Source organism: Meles meles, chromosome 2 (genome assembly GCF_922984935.1).
Source record: "Meles meles chromosome 2, mMelMel3.1 paternal haplotype, whole genome shotgun sequence".
Classification (NCBI taxonomy): domain Eukaryota; kingdom Metazoa; phylum Chordata; class Mammalia; order Carnivora; family Mustelidae; genus Meles; species Meles meles.
Window position 1 is genome coordinate 97,693,061 of NC_060067.1, and position 12,569 is coordinate 97,705,629.

A 12,569-nucleotide genomic window follows, 5' to 3' on the forward strand; every position below is an offset into this window, starting at 1 on the left:
AAATAAAATCTTTAAAAAAAAAAAAGACATTGGAATAAAAGGATACAAAAAAAATAATAATAACACCCCCCCCACACACACACACACAGGGAGCTTTTAATTTAACAGAAAGGTAGTTACACAGTGAACAAAGTTTAATAAGAATTTAAAACCAGTAATTTAACTAAAGGTGTCATGGTATATGGCATATGCTTAATTACCAAATGAGTGATACACTATAGGCATTCAGAAAAGGCAAAGAACACTTGCAGATGTAATCAGAGAGGAATTTACAGGAATAGGTGGGATTTGAGCCAAGCCAACTATTAATAATTTTACCAATTGTGGGCTAGAAATAGAAACAAAATGTGTTTGGTGTTAGAGTGACAGCTCTGCGGGGCAGCTTCTATCTAATTATCTGCCTGCATCCACATAGTGATTCCTATGTTTGTTTTCCAGTTCACAATTTACTGAAGGCCATTTGTCTAAATATGATGGCAGTTACAATGTTGGCACCCCTTTTTGTAGAGTTGATTGGGCTAAAGTGTAAAAAATATACAAAATGTCTCATTGTAAAAGATCATCTATGCTCTGAAGATAGACATTTGTTAATATTCAAGAGAAAAAACATTTACAAACTCAAGTTGATAAAGATAACGAGAACTTACTAAAAAAAATAGTCTTGAACTTCAGGTGCCTGAGGGTCCTATTAAAAATATAGATTCTGAATCTGTAGGTCTGGTGTAGAACCTGAGAATCTGTGTGTCCATCAGTTTCTCCGAAGAAGCAGATGATGCTGGTCTCTGCACTGTGAGCAGCAAGATCACAGAATAACACCACGGTTCAGGGAGGGCTATGTCTTCAACAGTAAAACCCCATTGAAGGAAAATAGCAATATTGTTAGAGTTTTGTGAGAATAAAGGACAAAAGCCACATAAAATGCTTTATCTTTGCCTTTAGCACGAAAACAAGAAATTATCAAAGTCACTGAACAACTGATTGAAGCCATCAACAATGGAGACTTTGAAGCTTACACGTGAGTAGAGGCGCACTTACTTTGCTTTCGTGCATATGACAAAATATTTTCTATGTGAATGCATTCTTCAGTGTACCAGAATTCATGTATATTTAACCCCAGGTTGATGTTAGCAGTAGTTTTATTTCAAGGTATAAATTTGGTGTCCCCAGAGGAGAAATAAATGTAGGATCTAGAGAGGAAAGACAAGACTTCTCATAGCAGGACTGGGGCTTTCTCTGTCAATTTATAGACTTGTAATCACCACCACTTCTGTGTGGGGAAGGCATTCCTGGCAGAGCATCCATGAGAGCAAAACTATGAGAGAGAAAAGCACCAAAAAAGGCATTTTGTTTTAAGAAATGTTTTGCCTCACACTCTGTCGAGGTTCTAGGACAGAGAGAGAGATCAGGAGGCAACGTAAGGCAGCCTTCTTCCTCTTCAGCCAGTATACCTCAACTCTATCTCCATCTCTTTTATGAGTTTGTTTCTTAGGTAACAATTTATTTGAAGGAAGGTCCAAATGCTTAGTTTATGAACTACTGGATCATAGAGTGTGTAAAGGAAATTACTCCAATCAAATAAAAATAAAGCATTCAAATAAATAGGGCACGAAGGCTTATTTCACAAAGTATGTGGGTCAATAAACTAGCTATCTGGGTGAAGATAAAAATCAGTCTAAGCCTTCCCCTTATTCCATACAAGTGAGCTCCTCTTGAATGAAAGAGTTAAATGCAAAAAAGAGATTGAATTTGATCTCTGATTGGAACAATTTTTCTAAGTTTAAAAGCAAAGGAAATAATTACAAATGAGAAGATAAAATGATTAGGCAACCCAAATAGATAAAACTTGCATACCTAAAAAAAGCCAAAATAATAAATTTTAATTATTTCAATTTCTCAAATTTCAAGGCAAGAGCATTTTCTGCCCATCAGTTCAGCAGGGATAAGAACTGCTGACAACCAAAGGGGTGCAGGTCCTGCAGGACTATGGTGACTTTCCTGGATGGAGTATAAATAGAAACAAACCTTTAGGTTAATTGTGGTGGCAGGAGTTGGGACATGTAGCTCTTATATACCAGAAAGCATTTATGAAGTTTCAAATTGTTTTAGCCCTCTAATTTTACTTATAACAAAAATTTAACATGGTGTGGGTTTTTAATGTAAAGCCTGGATAAAAATTATAAACAAACATTTTTTGAAGCAGCATTCACAATAGTGAAAAATTGGAAGCATCTGTCCAACATTAAGGTAACCAGTAAGTAATATGTGGTGCATTTGGTACAGTAGATGTTTTTGCAGTTTCTGGCACTCTGGCAAAATGCTTATGATATAGTCATGATGTCCATAATTATTCCAGCTACATTTTTAAAAAAGCATTAAAAATGGAATGAGATATGCCCAATTGGTTTTAAAAAGGATAAAAGGGGGGCGCCTGGGTGGCTCAGTGGGTTAAGCCGCTGCCTTCGGCTCAGGTCATGATCTCAGGGTCCTGGGATCGAGTCCCACATCAGGCTCTCTGCTCGGCAGGGAGCCTGCTTCCTCCTCTCTCTCTGCCTGCCTCTCTGCCTGCTTGTGATCTTTCTCTGTCAAATAAATAAATAAAATCTTTAAAAAAAATAAAAAAAAGGATAAAAGGACATTGCCTTAGGAAATGCAATTATGTGTGAAGTTTTTTTTTTTCTTTTTTTCCCCAATTTTATGTAAGGTATTTCTTTTATCATCAGTTACAAGGAGTCAAATATAAAGTAATGGAAAAGAGTAATTGAGGGTAAGAATTAAATACAAGATTGCTACTTATAATTTGTGTATGTGCATATAGATGCAAACACATGCATATACATATGTATTTGTATCAACTATTTAACATGATTTAAAATAAATACCTTAAATGAAATAGTACAATATGAAGTTTGAAAGAAAACTATGTCAGAGACCAGAGTTCCCCTTTAAACAGTTGAACTCCGTGCCATAGAACCTGCACTTTTATCCTTTTTGCTGATAACTTTGTTAGACCAATAGGATTCTCTAAACATGAAAATACTCTTTAAAAATATATGTATTTTTTGGTACTAGCATTCTCCTGTGGAATAGTAAAAAGTGTGTTTTGGTGGGGCTGGTAGCCAGGCAAAACTGGGATATTTTCTATCTTCTCCGACAGTTCAATGTAAGGTGTTTTAAATAATGCAATCCCTTGGAATTGCATCAGTTTGCCTATGGACGCCTGTAATCTGGCCTGATGTTGCTGATAATCCAACAGGACCTTCCACTTGGGAGCTTCCTGGATGATAGAATACATTGGTGAAGTCCTTAGAATACCTGTTCAGAGCATTTGTGCCACACACATACATCAAGGGGCAGCTTTGTGAATCCTTTAATCCAAAGCCTGTGACAGGTGATAAATGCATACATACATAGGAGAGAGAAAGAACAGATTAACAGGTTTTCAGAGCTGTTGACTCTTTTGATGGCTAGGTAAAGAGATCAATCATGGCACAGTGATTCTCAGATGATTTTAGTGCCAATATAAGGTAGTAAAAAATTTTGATTCACCGATGTTGACAACCAAAAGTCATAGAGGAAATAGTAGCCCCTGGCAGAATAAATTCCATTACCATAGAAACAGTGCTCTTCCCATTTGCCTCTTAGAAAGAGATTATATATATTTGACTTTGAGCTTGGTAGTACCTGCCCACCAGCAAGTCTAAGGCAAAATGTAAAATGCCTCCCCACTACACCTGCTACCCCTGCCTTTAAGGCTTTTTTTTTTTTTTAACACAAAGGATAATCGCTGGTTTGTTGTTTGATTTTTAAAGTATTTTCTACTTTTAAAGTTTTTCTTAATATCAGTTCCACATTCTATGAACAATATTGCAAAGAACCATAGTGAGCTGGCCTTTTGAAACTTGTATTTCTGTTGAACAGTTAAAATGTTTTACCTCCCCAAAGGGGAATGTTTTAGATGTAGGCCCAAATAGTCCCAAATCCTCTTATCTACTTTGTAAACTTCCACTAATTTGTCAAATCCACATCTTCTGTCACTTCCTCTTGATCACCACAAGCCCAAGGAACTGTTTCCCCCTTTGTTTCCATGGACTTACATACATACCCAGTGCTCACCAGATCAAATGACTAACCATTATTCCCCAGACATACTCTATGTTCTCACACTACTATGCTATTGTCATTGTTACCCTCCTCCTTCCTACCACCTTCCACACTCTCGGACAATTCTACATATTCCTGAAAGCCCAGCTCACATTTTTTTTCTCTTAAATCTTCTCTGTCCCATATGTAAGTAATCTGGGTTTTAAGCACTTTGTATTTATTTCTATTTCAGTCTTAATTGTTGCATTGTAATTGTTTCAAAAAATATCTGCTACATAATAGATGTTTAACAATTCTTTGTTGAATGAATTTCTCCAAAGAAAGTTTAAAAATGTTGCATCTCTTTATTGAATTACATTTCTAGGATTAAAAAGAAAACTAATTTGTACATTGTATTAATTTTATTTTAAAAGTTCAATAAACCTTGAACCCAGCTTTTCCAGGAAGTAAAGGATGTGACACGTGCCTTCAAACCAATAATATAGATACTTGACAGGAATGTAGAATGTATCAGAAATTGTTCCAAATTATTTAATGTCAGAGACAAAGTTGGTTTTGTATGACTTGGAGAGTATTTAAAAACTAAGAGGAAAAACTGGTGAAAGACTAGAAAATTCACCTTGGAAATATGAAAAAGCAGAAATTTTTTAAAAAGAGAGATTCCTAAAGTAGTATAGATTATCATCTGCTGGAACTTGCTATATTATCTTTCCCCATCAGAGTTCTCTGCAAAATGCTTTTTTGGCATTTGCTCCTCAACCCACCTTACCAAGGCCTGTGAAAGAAATTTTATATTGTTAGTGTTTTTTTAAAGAGAATCCTTCACTGTTTGATAAATAAGAGTGGATATGTGGGAAACAAAATGTATTAACTCATGTATTGGTTATTTTAATTATATTTTTGGTTTTTGTTGTTATGTTTCTTTGTCCCTACAGGAAAATCTGTGACCCCGGCCTTACTGCTTTTGAACCTGAAGCTTTGGGTAATTTAGTGGAAGGGATGGACTTCCACCGATTCTACTTTGAAAATGGTACATTTATTCTAAATTTAATAATATGCGTTTTCCAACTTCTCTTTGAATTTCTCCCAGATTAGCAGTTTTCTTTGCTGTATTCTACAATGAGAATTTTCACCTTAGTCCAGCATTTTATATCATAAAATTTTCTGTATTTGAAATTTTTTTTAAATGACAAGCTTAAAAGCTTTGGTGTTTTGAAAACTATCTGATGTATAAAAGGTAATGTTGATTGAATATACCCCATATAAGTTCCAGTAAATGTAGAAGCTGTAAAATGAATCACCAAAAAAGTATGTTTTCATAGAACGTTGTGTGTATATGAAAAAATAAGACACAGCATGTCAGAATATTTGACATAAAGGAATGCTTTCAAGCATATTTAGTGCTCATTTTCAAAGTAAAATATACATGACAATGAGTTATCAGGTAAATATTTCAGTTGCCATTAAAAGAATTTTAGTGGTCTCAGAGCAAAGAGCCACACAAAAGAAACTCCTACAGAAATCCTTGAGGTCATCAAAAAAAAGTAACCTAGAAATTCCTTTTATCCTCTTTTCCTTATGCCTAAAGACTAGGTATTGTGTTTCGTTTGCATGATGGAAAGAATGAATTCACCTCTTTTCAGTGATATCTTGGTAAATTAAGAAGTGTAGTAATGATTAGGATAATCAAGCTCACTTCTAGTAATTATAAGCATTAGCAAGAATGTCTGCCTTGGCATGGGTTTGTTTTTGTTTTTGTTTTATTCGCTGGGCATTTGAGAGACAAAGAATTACATGGTAAATTGGCCTTACAAAGCTTCAGTAAATTTTCTCATCATAATGTTTCTTTCAGTTGGTTCTCCATTGACACCAACTCATCTCTAGTAAAAGAATAATTGACCCATTAAATATTTAACTTACTTCAACACAAACTATGTATCATTATTTACCATACATGCATATTCTTCATAGTGAGGTATTCTGTATATGATTGTGGCACTGAGGAGTTGACTCAGATCTCTTCTGAGAATAGGAAGCAGGTTTGGACAGCAGGTAACAACAGTTCAGGCTGTGGTAGTGATCTAAAAGAATGATATCAATCATCATTTGCACTAAATCTTCACATCTCTTGATCACTGAGTAATTAGAATGTGTAGCTATTGTCAAAACACCAAAGGCTAGGACCTGCAGAGGGCTGCCTAATCAAAGATTGAACTAAAGAATCAGAACCAGGTTAGATGACCAATAGCCAAATTTGGATTTTCAATGGATGACCACCACTGGACTATTATGGAATGGACTTTATGAAGTAAAGGAGTCACAGGATGAAATAGGAAAACAAATTGATGCTATGGCCAGTTTTTTCTTGTTTTGTTTTGGAAACCATTATCTGCATATTTGATACTTGTTCTATTTCCCCTGTTCCATGTACTTCACCAACTAACAAAAACGAACAAGACCATAGAACATCCTGTCACCTGCTCCCTGCATCTGGGCCAGGACTTCTCCCTCTGTTTTTGTATCATGGCTTCGGTTTCTAACCACTTCCCATTGTAAATAAATACATCTCCCACCAAAGTTTCCAAAGTGCCATTTAAATTCTCCATAAAGGGAAACACAGAAAATAATGACTATCTACTTTTGCTTTTTCTCTTTTCCTTTATACTTTGCCAGGGACTCAGTTAGTGCAAACAATTCACAGTTGAATGAATGAATGAATAGCGTTGTGTACACTAGCCCCAGGTGAAGGTACTGGTTTTGATTTACTTTATGCAGAAACTAAGTTCTGTTTTTCATGTTTTCTCTTTCAGCTTTGTCCAAAAGCAATAAACCAATCCACACAATTATCCTGAACCCCCATGTACACCTGGTAGGTGATGATGCTGCCTGCATAGCATACATTAGGCTCACACAGTACATGGATGGCAGCGGAATGCCAAAGACAATGCAGTCAGAAGAGACGCGTGTGTGGCATCGCCGGGATGGAAAGTGGCAGAATGTTCATTTTCATCGCTCTGGGTCGCCAACAGTACCCATCAAGTAAATATTTCCAGACTGTCAGCTTCTTTGTTAATATACCCATGGTCAGCGTTTTTTTACTTATTCCATTGTTGATAACATGATATATGTTATTTAATGCTAGCAGTCAGTTACGTAGGTGGGAACACTCAAGGAAAAACAGATTGTAACTGTAGATAGATTAGACCAGCTGTTTTTGTGTTGAAACACACACAGTAGAAACTGGAGGATACCCTAGCAAGCTGATTTTTGTTAAATCATGTAATGAGGCAAACTGTGACTTCATCGTCACAATTGGCAGAGGAAGGTGAAGAGTTTCTGAAGTGGCCAATATTGTGTCAGGAACTTTATAGATTATCTACTGGGCTCAGTTATGGATATTAGAAGAAATTTATAAACATAACATTTAAAATACAAGTAGCAGGTACCTCAGGGTCTTCCTCCCTATGCCACTCTACCTCAGACTAACGTTATGTCTGCTCTTTCAGTCAGTAATTGGATGAATACTTATTATACATCTCCTAGGTGCTTAACTTGTACCAGATAAAACACAAGGTAAAAGTTATATTCTAGTTTAGAAAAAAACTTAAATTCTAGTTTAGAAAGCAAGTTATCACTGATACCAAAGAAAAATTATGAGGTTCACAATTTCAGAGTAGAATGGAATGAATGACCAATGTAGCAAACTGTTAATAACAGTTTGGAAGTATACCTTGTGTAGAAGATATCACTTAAGACCTTGTCCAGCATTCCAAGTGGCATTTGGAGACCTGGAACAAATAAATGGTAGGATTATCAGAAAGGAATATCAGGAAGATACAAGGAATATCAGAAAGATACAACAATGTCAGGATGTTAGTTTCATATGGTAGAGGAGTATAGGTAAGGAAGATTGGCTCCAACTGGTGTAAAGGGGAATATTAAAAGGAAATAAAGTTGCATAAGTGAAGGAATGAGATGAAAACAAGAAGGGGAATTTAGACTCAGAAGTTCGGCGCACTGCTGATCTCATTCCAAATTCTCTCACCAGAATCATCTGTAATATTTGGGGGGTTGGGGGGGAGTGGGATGGGAGAGTCAAATTTATACAAACAGCCATTCAACTCCAAAGAACCTATCAAAATTTCTTAGTTTAATAACATACCACAGTGGTTTTCAAAGGCCTTCTCTATAGCCTTAATAATTACATATCACTGTTGGATTTGTAAAAAGTAGACCAAGGGAAAAAAGATAGCTATTATTTTTAGAATGAATTCCAGCATATTAAGAGAACGACAAAAGGAATATAATAATGAAGACACCCATGTTTGTGCGTTTTTTACCCCAAAGAGGTACAGCACTAATTGCTAGTTAATATGGAAGGGATTATATTCATACAGTACTATAGGGTTAGGTTTTTCTGCAATTCCCTGAAGTATTTATGGGATAGAGCCTATTTAAGAAAACTTCATTTTATGCCAGGTGGCTTAAATGGGGCTTCTCTTAATAGGCCATCTTGTATTCCAAATGGGAAAGAAAACTTCTCAGGAAGCACCTCTTTGTGGCAAAACATCTAAGGCCTGAAAACCATTCACATACGGGTCTTGTAAGTAACATCCTGCTCCGTGATACGTTGTGAATGGAGCTAATGACTAAAAAGCTGCATGGCTGTTTTTTCTTGCCTTTAAGGATATTTTCTTTTGCATTATATTTGATGGAAAATATAAAAGGTCTTTGAAAACTTAAAGGATTTTTGCATGAGCTCTTGAGTCTGATGTTCGGCCTCATTTTATAGCATAACCCTTGTTTTAAAGTTATTAAGTGCTGAGAAGAGCCTCCCTTCAGCATATGGATTTTGGCATTTTTGGATATCCTGGAGTTCCTCATCGGAAGTCCAGTCTGGGTCAAATCAGACAACTCTCAATTATCCAGACCTAATATAAGTCAAGCTCTAGGATTTTTTTGGTCTCCTTTTTTTCTAGAGGTAGTCATTTGTGTTACACACTGGGCTAAGGTTATTATATAAATTAATTTGCTGTGCCTGACTGACTATAATGGTATTTGACTATGAAGACAGGCCACAAGAGGAAGTCAAGCTGAAATTTAAAACTTACATCTTGGGTAATTCCAGAGGATAATTGAAAGTTGACTGTAATTAAATTCATGCCTGTGTTGTTTTTTAAGATTTGTTTCTTAACTTGGATTAGGATTCAGATATGTTTGCTAATATTGTGAATATCTCCTTCACTGAAAGCACTGAACCTTGTCAGAGCTTTTAAGAAATAGTGCTCCCTGCTGTTGGATTAAAAAACAGAAAAAGACCTCCAATTAAATAATAATATGTTTTCCCTGCTTTTGAGGCTGTATTCCTCATTAAATGGACTTCTAGGTTTAACTTCCCAAGGAGTCTAAGGAAAATGACAAAAGCTTACAATGCATATTTAAGTTCAATAACGTGATTGAAGCCTGGGTTCCTGTTTCTATTTTCAGCTTAGCTCTGTGTGGGCAAGTTGATAGATAACTAATATTGTTTCCTATTTTAATATTGTCTCTGTTTAACATTGTGTATTTCATCTTTTAATGATCACAAGCAAAGATCTTTTATACAGTTGTATTTTTGATCTATTAATTTAACTGAGTTACAAAACTGTAGCCTGGTCACATCTTTGGCAAAATAATTTGACAGTATTTTGTAAAACAATATAACTTATTTCTCACTCCCCCCCCCTTTCTTTCAGCTAAATATCAACAGTGCCACTTCTGCATTCTCTGTTCTCAAGGCACCTGGATGGTAACCCTGGGCTGTCCTCTCCTCCTCTTCATGCATGTTTCTGAGTGCATGAAGTTGTGAAGGTCCTACGTGTAATGCATATGTGATGCACCATCTTGTCATATATTCCTTCCCATACATTGTTTACACTTGCACTGTGGGGATGTTCCATGCAAACTTCAATTACTGTTGGCAAACAATAGGGGGAGGTCAGACAAAACAAAAAAATTCCACAATATTCCAAGTACAACCTACTCATCAAGTTTCTGTTTATGCCAAGATACAACAGACTTCAAAATTATTCTCTGAATGACAATTTGTAAGAGAACTGTAAATTTTTAAAACTCTTTGCTGTTAATCAGTTTTGGGCTTATTTAACAAAAAGCAAACAAACAAACAAAAATATATATATATATACCTTTGGTTTTGTGGTGTGATCCTGGTTGAAATTGCTATCTAACAAAGTAGGTTGATAGGTGGGTAAAATCACTCATGAATGTGGAAATGAGAATCAGTTGGTTTGCTACCATCTAAAGTCATGTTGTTTTTGGTCAAACTGTAAACTGGAAAAATTCACATTATTTATGAGTGATCGCTTTAAGATATATTTACACTTTTGGTGAATTCACTGAGTTTCGTGTTCCTTTCTCACAAATATGTGCTCTCTTTTCTCCATTTGCTCTTACTCGTTGCTGTTTGCTTTTTCTCCATCCTATTCTGTCTTTTCTCACACACTACAAGACAGAAAGGAAAGTGAAATTTGCATCATGGAGGTAACTAAACTAGCACTTTTGATCATCTTCCAGACCCACAAAAATGTCAAGATTTTAAAGGCTTCTTATTCTGCTTCGGCTCTAGTTTGGACATAGGGATCCTAGGTCAGTGGTATTAGAATTGCTTAAATTTCAGGCAAAAACAGTGAGGTTCCTAGTGTCCCACCAGCTGGGGGGACTGGCAAGAAAAATACCAGGTTGTAGTGCATCAGGGTTTCCTGTACACACACTTAGTTCTGCCTGGTGGGAGGGGCCCCTCCTGCTCCACCAGCCCGGCTAGTTTTCTAAAGTCAGAGAGGCCGGCGAGTGATTTCCATTCTCATAAGTGTTTAGAACTTGATCTCTGTGGCTTGTGCTCTCTTAGCTTCTCTCTTGTGTCAGTAACATTATCTCCCTCTGAGGAGTTCGGATTTTCCTGTTTAAAAAGAAAAGGGAAATGCCCAGATTTTCTTTGTGCTTCTCATTTTTCCTTTGTTTATTCAACTCCTGTAAGGCTGTTTCTCTTCCCTGAAATGCTTTATAGTGCATGGTATCTTCATCAGCGTTATTTTAATAATAGTAATTCACAATCTTCAGAATCCTATTTTTAAAGCAGAAGCAAAAAACTAAACAACCCTCCCTCTTTCTCTCATTTCACCTTTCTGTGTTGACTAATCACCTTAGATATTGTTGTAGTGGATGTATGGTAGATGGATTGAAGCTTTTCTGATAATTACACGATTTAAAAATATATATTTAAAATAAATATATACAGTAAATGTATTGAGCCATGTTAACCTGCCAATGAGATCTGTGAAAAAGTAATGGCCTCGTTTTTCCCATTTTGATTTCTTTTACCTTTTTGTGAACTGGCTATACGTGGCATACATGTATTTTAAAAATAATAGGTATAGAGTGGTTTTTTTTTTCACACTTTTAACTTAGCATGTGGTGTTGAAGTATTACCGTAGATCAAGTTTGTCTTCCCACTAAGATGTGAGGAAATTGTGATTTGCTCTCTCCACCACAACTGAATTACACATTTATTATCTTCTATCATTTTGAAACACTGCAGTTTACCATGGGACACTGTATATATTTCTTGCCATAATGGTAAATGACTGATTGATATATTTAAGAGTTAATAAATTTGTGATTTCTGCTGACAATGTGTTCATCTTTTTTTCTTGAGAATAGATACTATATGCATGCATGATTCTGGCCAGGGCCAACAGCAACGTGTCCTGCTATGGTCTCATTAGTTCATAACAGTTTACCTTTGATGTAAAGATAAAGGCAGTTTACTATATGCACAAAATAAACTCTGCTGGGAAAATTTTTCTGAGAACAAAATAGTTAAAAACATGAGTCCTAAAATTTCTAAATATGTCCTCCAGTCCATCCTTCAGTGGCTGCTAGGGTGTTCCTTTTTTAATCTAAATCTGACTGCATAACACTTCAGTGTTATCTTCAGAATAGAGGCAAGCACCTTGTCTCCTGCTACTCCTCAACTTGAACTTGAATGTACAGAAGTACAACATCTTTCAATTTACTCCAAGCATCATGCATCTGTTTATGCTGCTTCTCACCTAGAATATTCTTTCCCTTACTACTTTTTCAACCTAATTCTTACTCATTCCTAAAAATCCAATTTAGAAAATCATCCATTTGATAAAACTTTCCTAGACCCTGCTCTAAGCTTGCTCATCCTCTCCATATAGTGTAATTTGGGTCTAATTCTCCTGACAGCCGTGCAGTTTTGAAAATACATCTTTGTGTCTCCTCTACTGGATGAAGTATAATGTCTCTAGAGGTAAGAACTGTGGGTTCATCTTTATATCTTTAAACTCCAAGAGGGCCAGGAAGGGAGAAACTGTTAATAGTTTTGGACTGTTGGCCAAACCATGAATGGGAATGTCAGGATACAATCGGACACTCCTGGATTTAAG

The 12,569-nt window shown here is 36.0% G+C and overlaps 1 protein-coding gene across 19 annotated transcripts in view; it reads left to right on the plus strand.

The window, feature by feature from the left end:
• Window positions 1-11,786, plus strand: part of CAMK2D (calcium/calmodulin dependent protein kinase II delta) — a 321,617-nt gene extending 309,831 nt beyond the window's left edge. For 10 of the 19 annotated variants that reach the window (XM_045991861.1, XM_045991896.1, XM_045991954.1 and 7 more), the window contains 5 exons: window positions 940-1,015; window positions 5,037-5,131; window positions 6,912-7,140; window positions 8,609-8,704; window positions 9,837-11,786. In XM_045991861.1, the coding sequence (XP_045847817.1) occupies window positions 940-1,015; window positions 5,037-5,131; window positions 6,912-7,140; window positions 8,609-8,675 (467 nt within the window). In that variant the 3' untranslated portion in view covers window positions 8,676-8,704; window positions 9,837-11,786. Of the gene's footprint in view, window positions 1-939; window positions 1,016-5,036; window positions 5,132-6,911; window positions 7,185-8,608; window positions 8,705-9,836 lie in introns of all 19 variants that reach the window. The other 9 variants (XM_045991913.1, XM_045991972.1, XM_045991990.1 and 6 more) reach the window with 2 other exon arrangements.
• The last annotated feature ends 783 nt before the right edge of the window (window positions 11,787-12,569 follow it).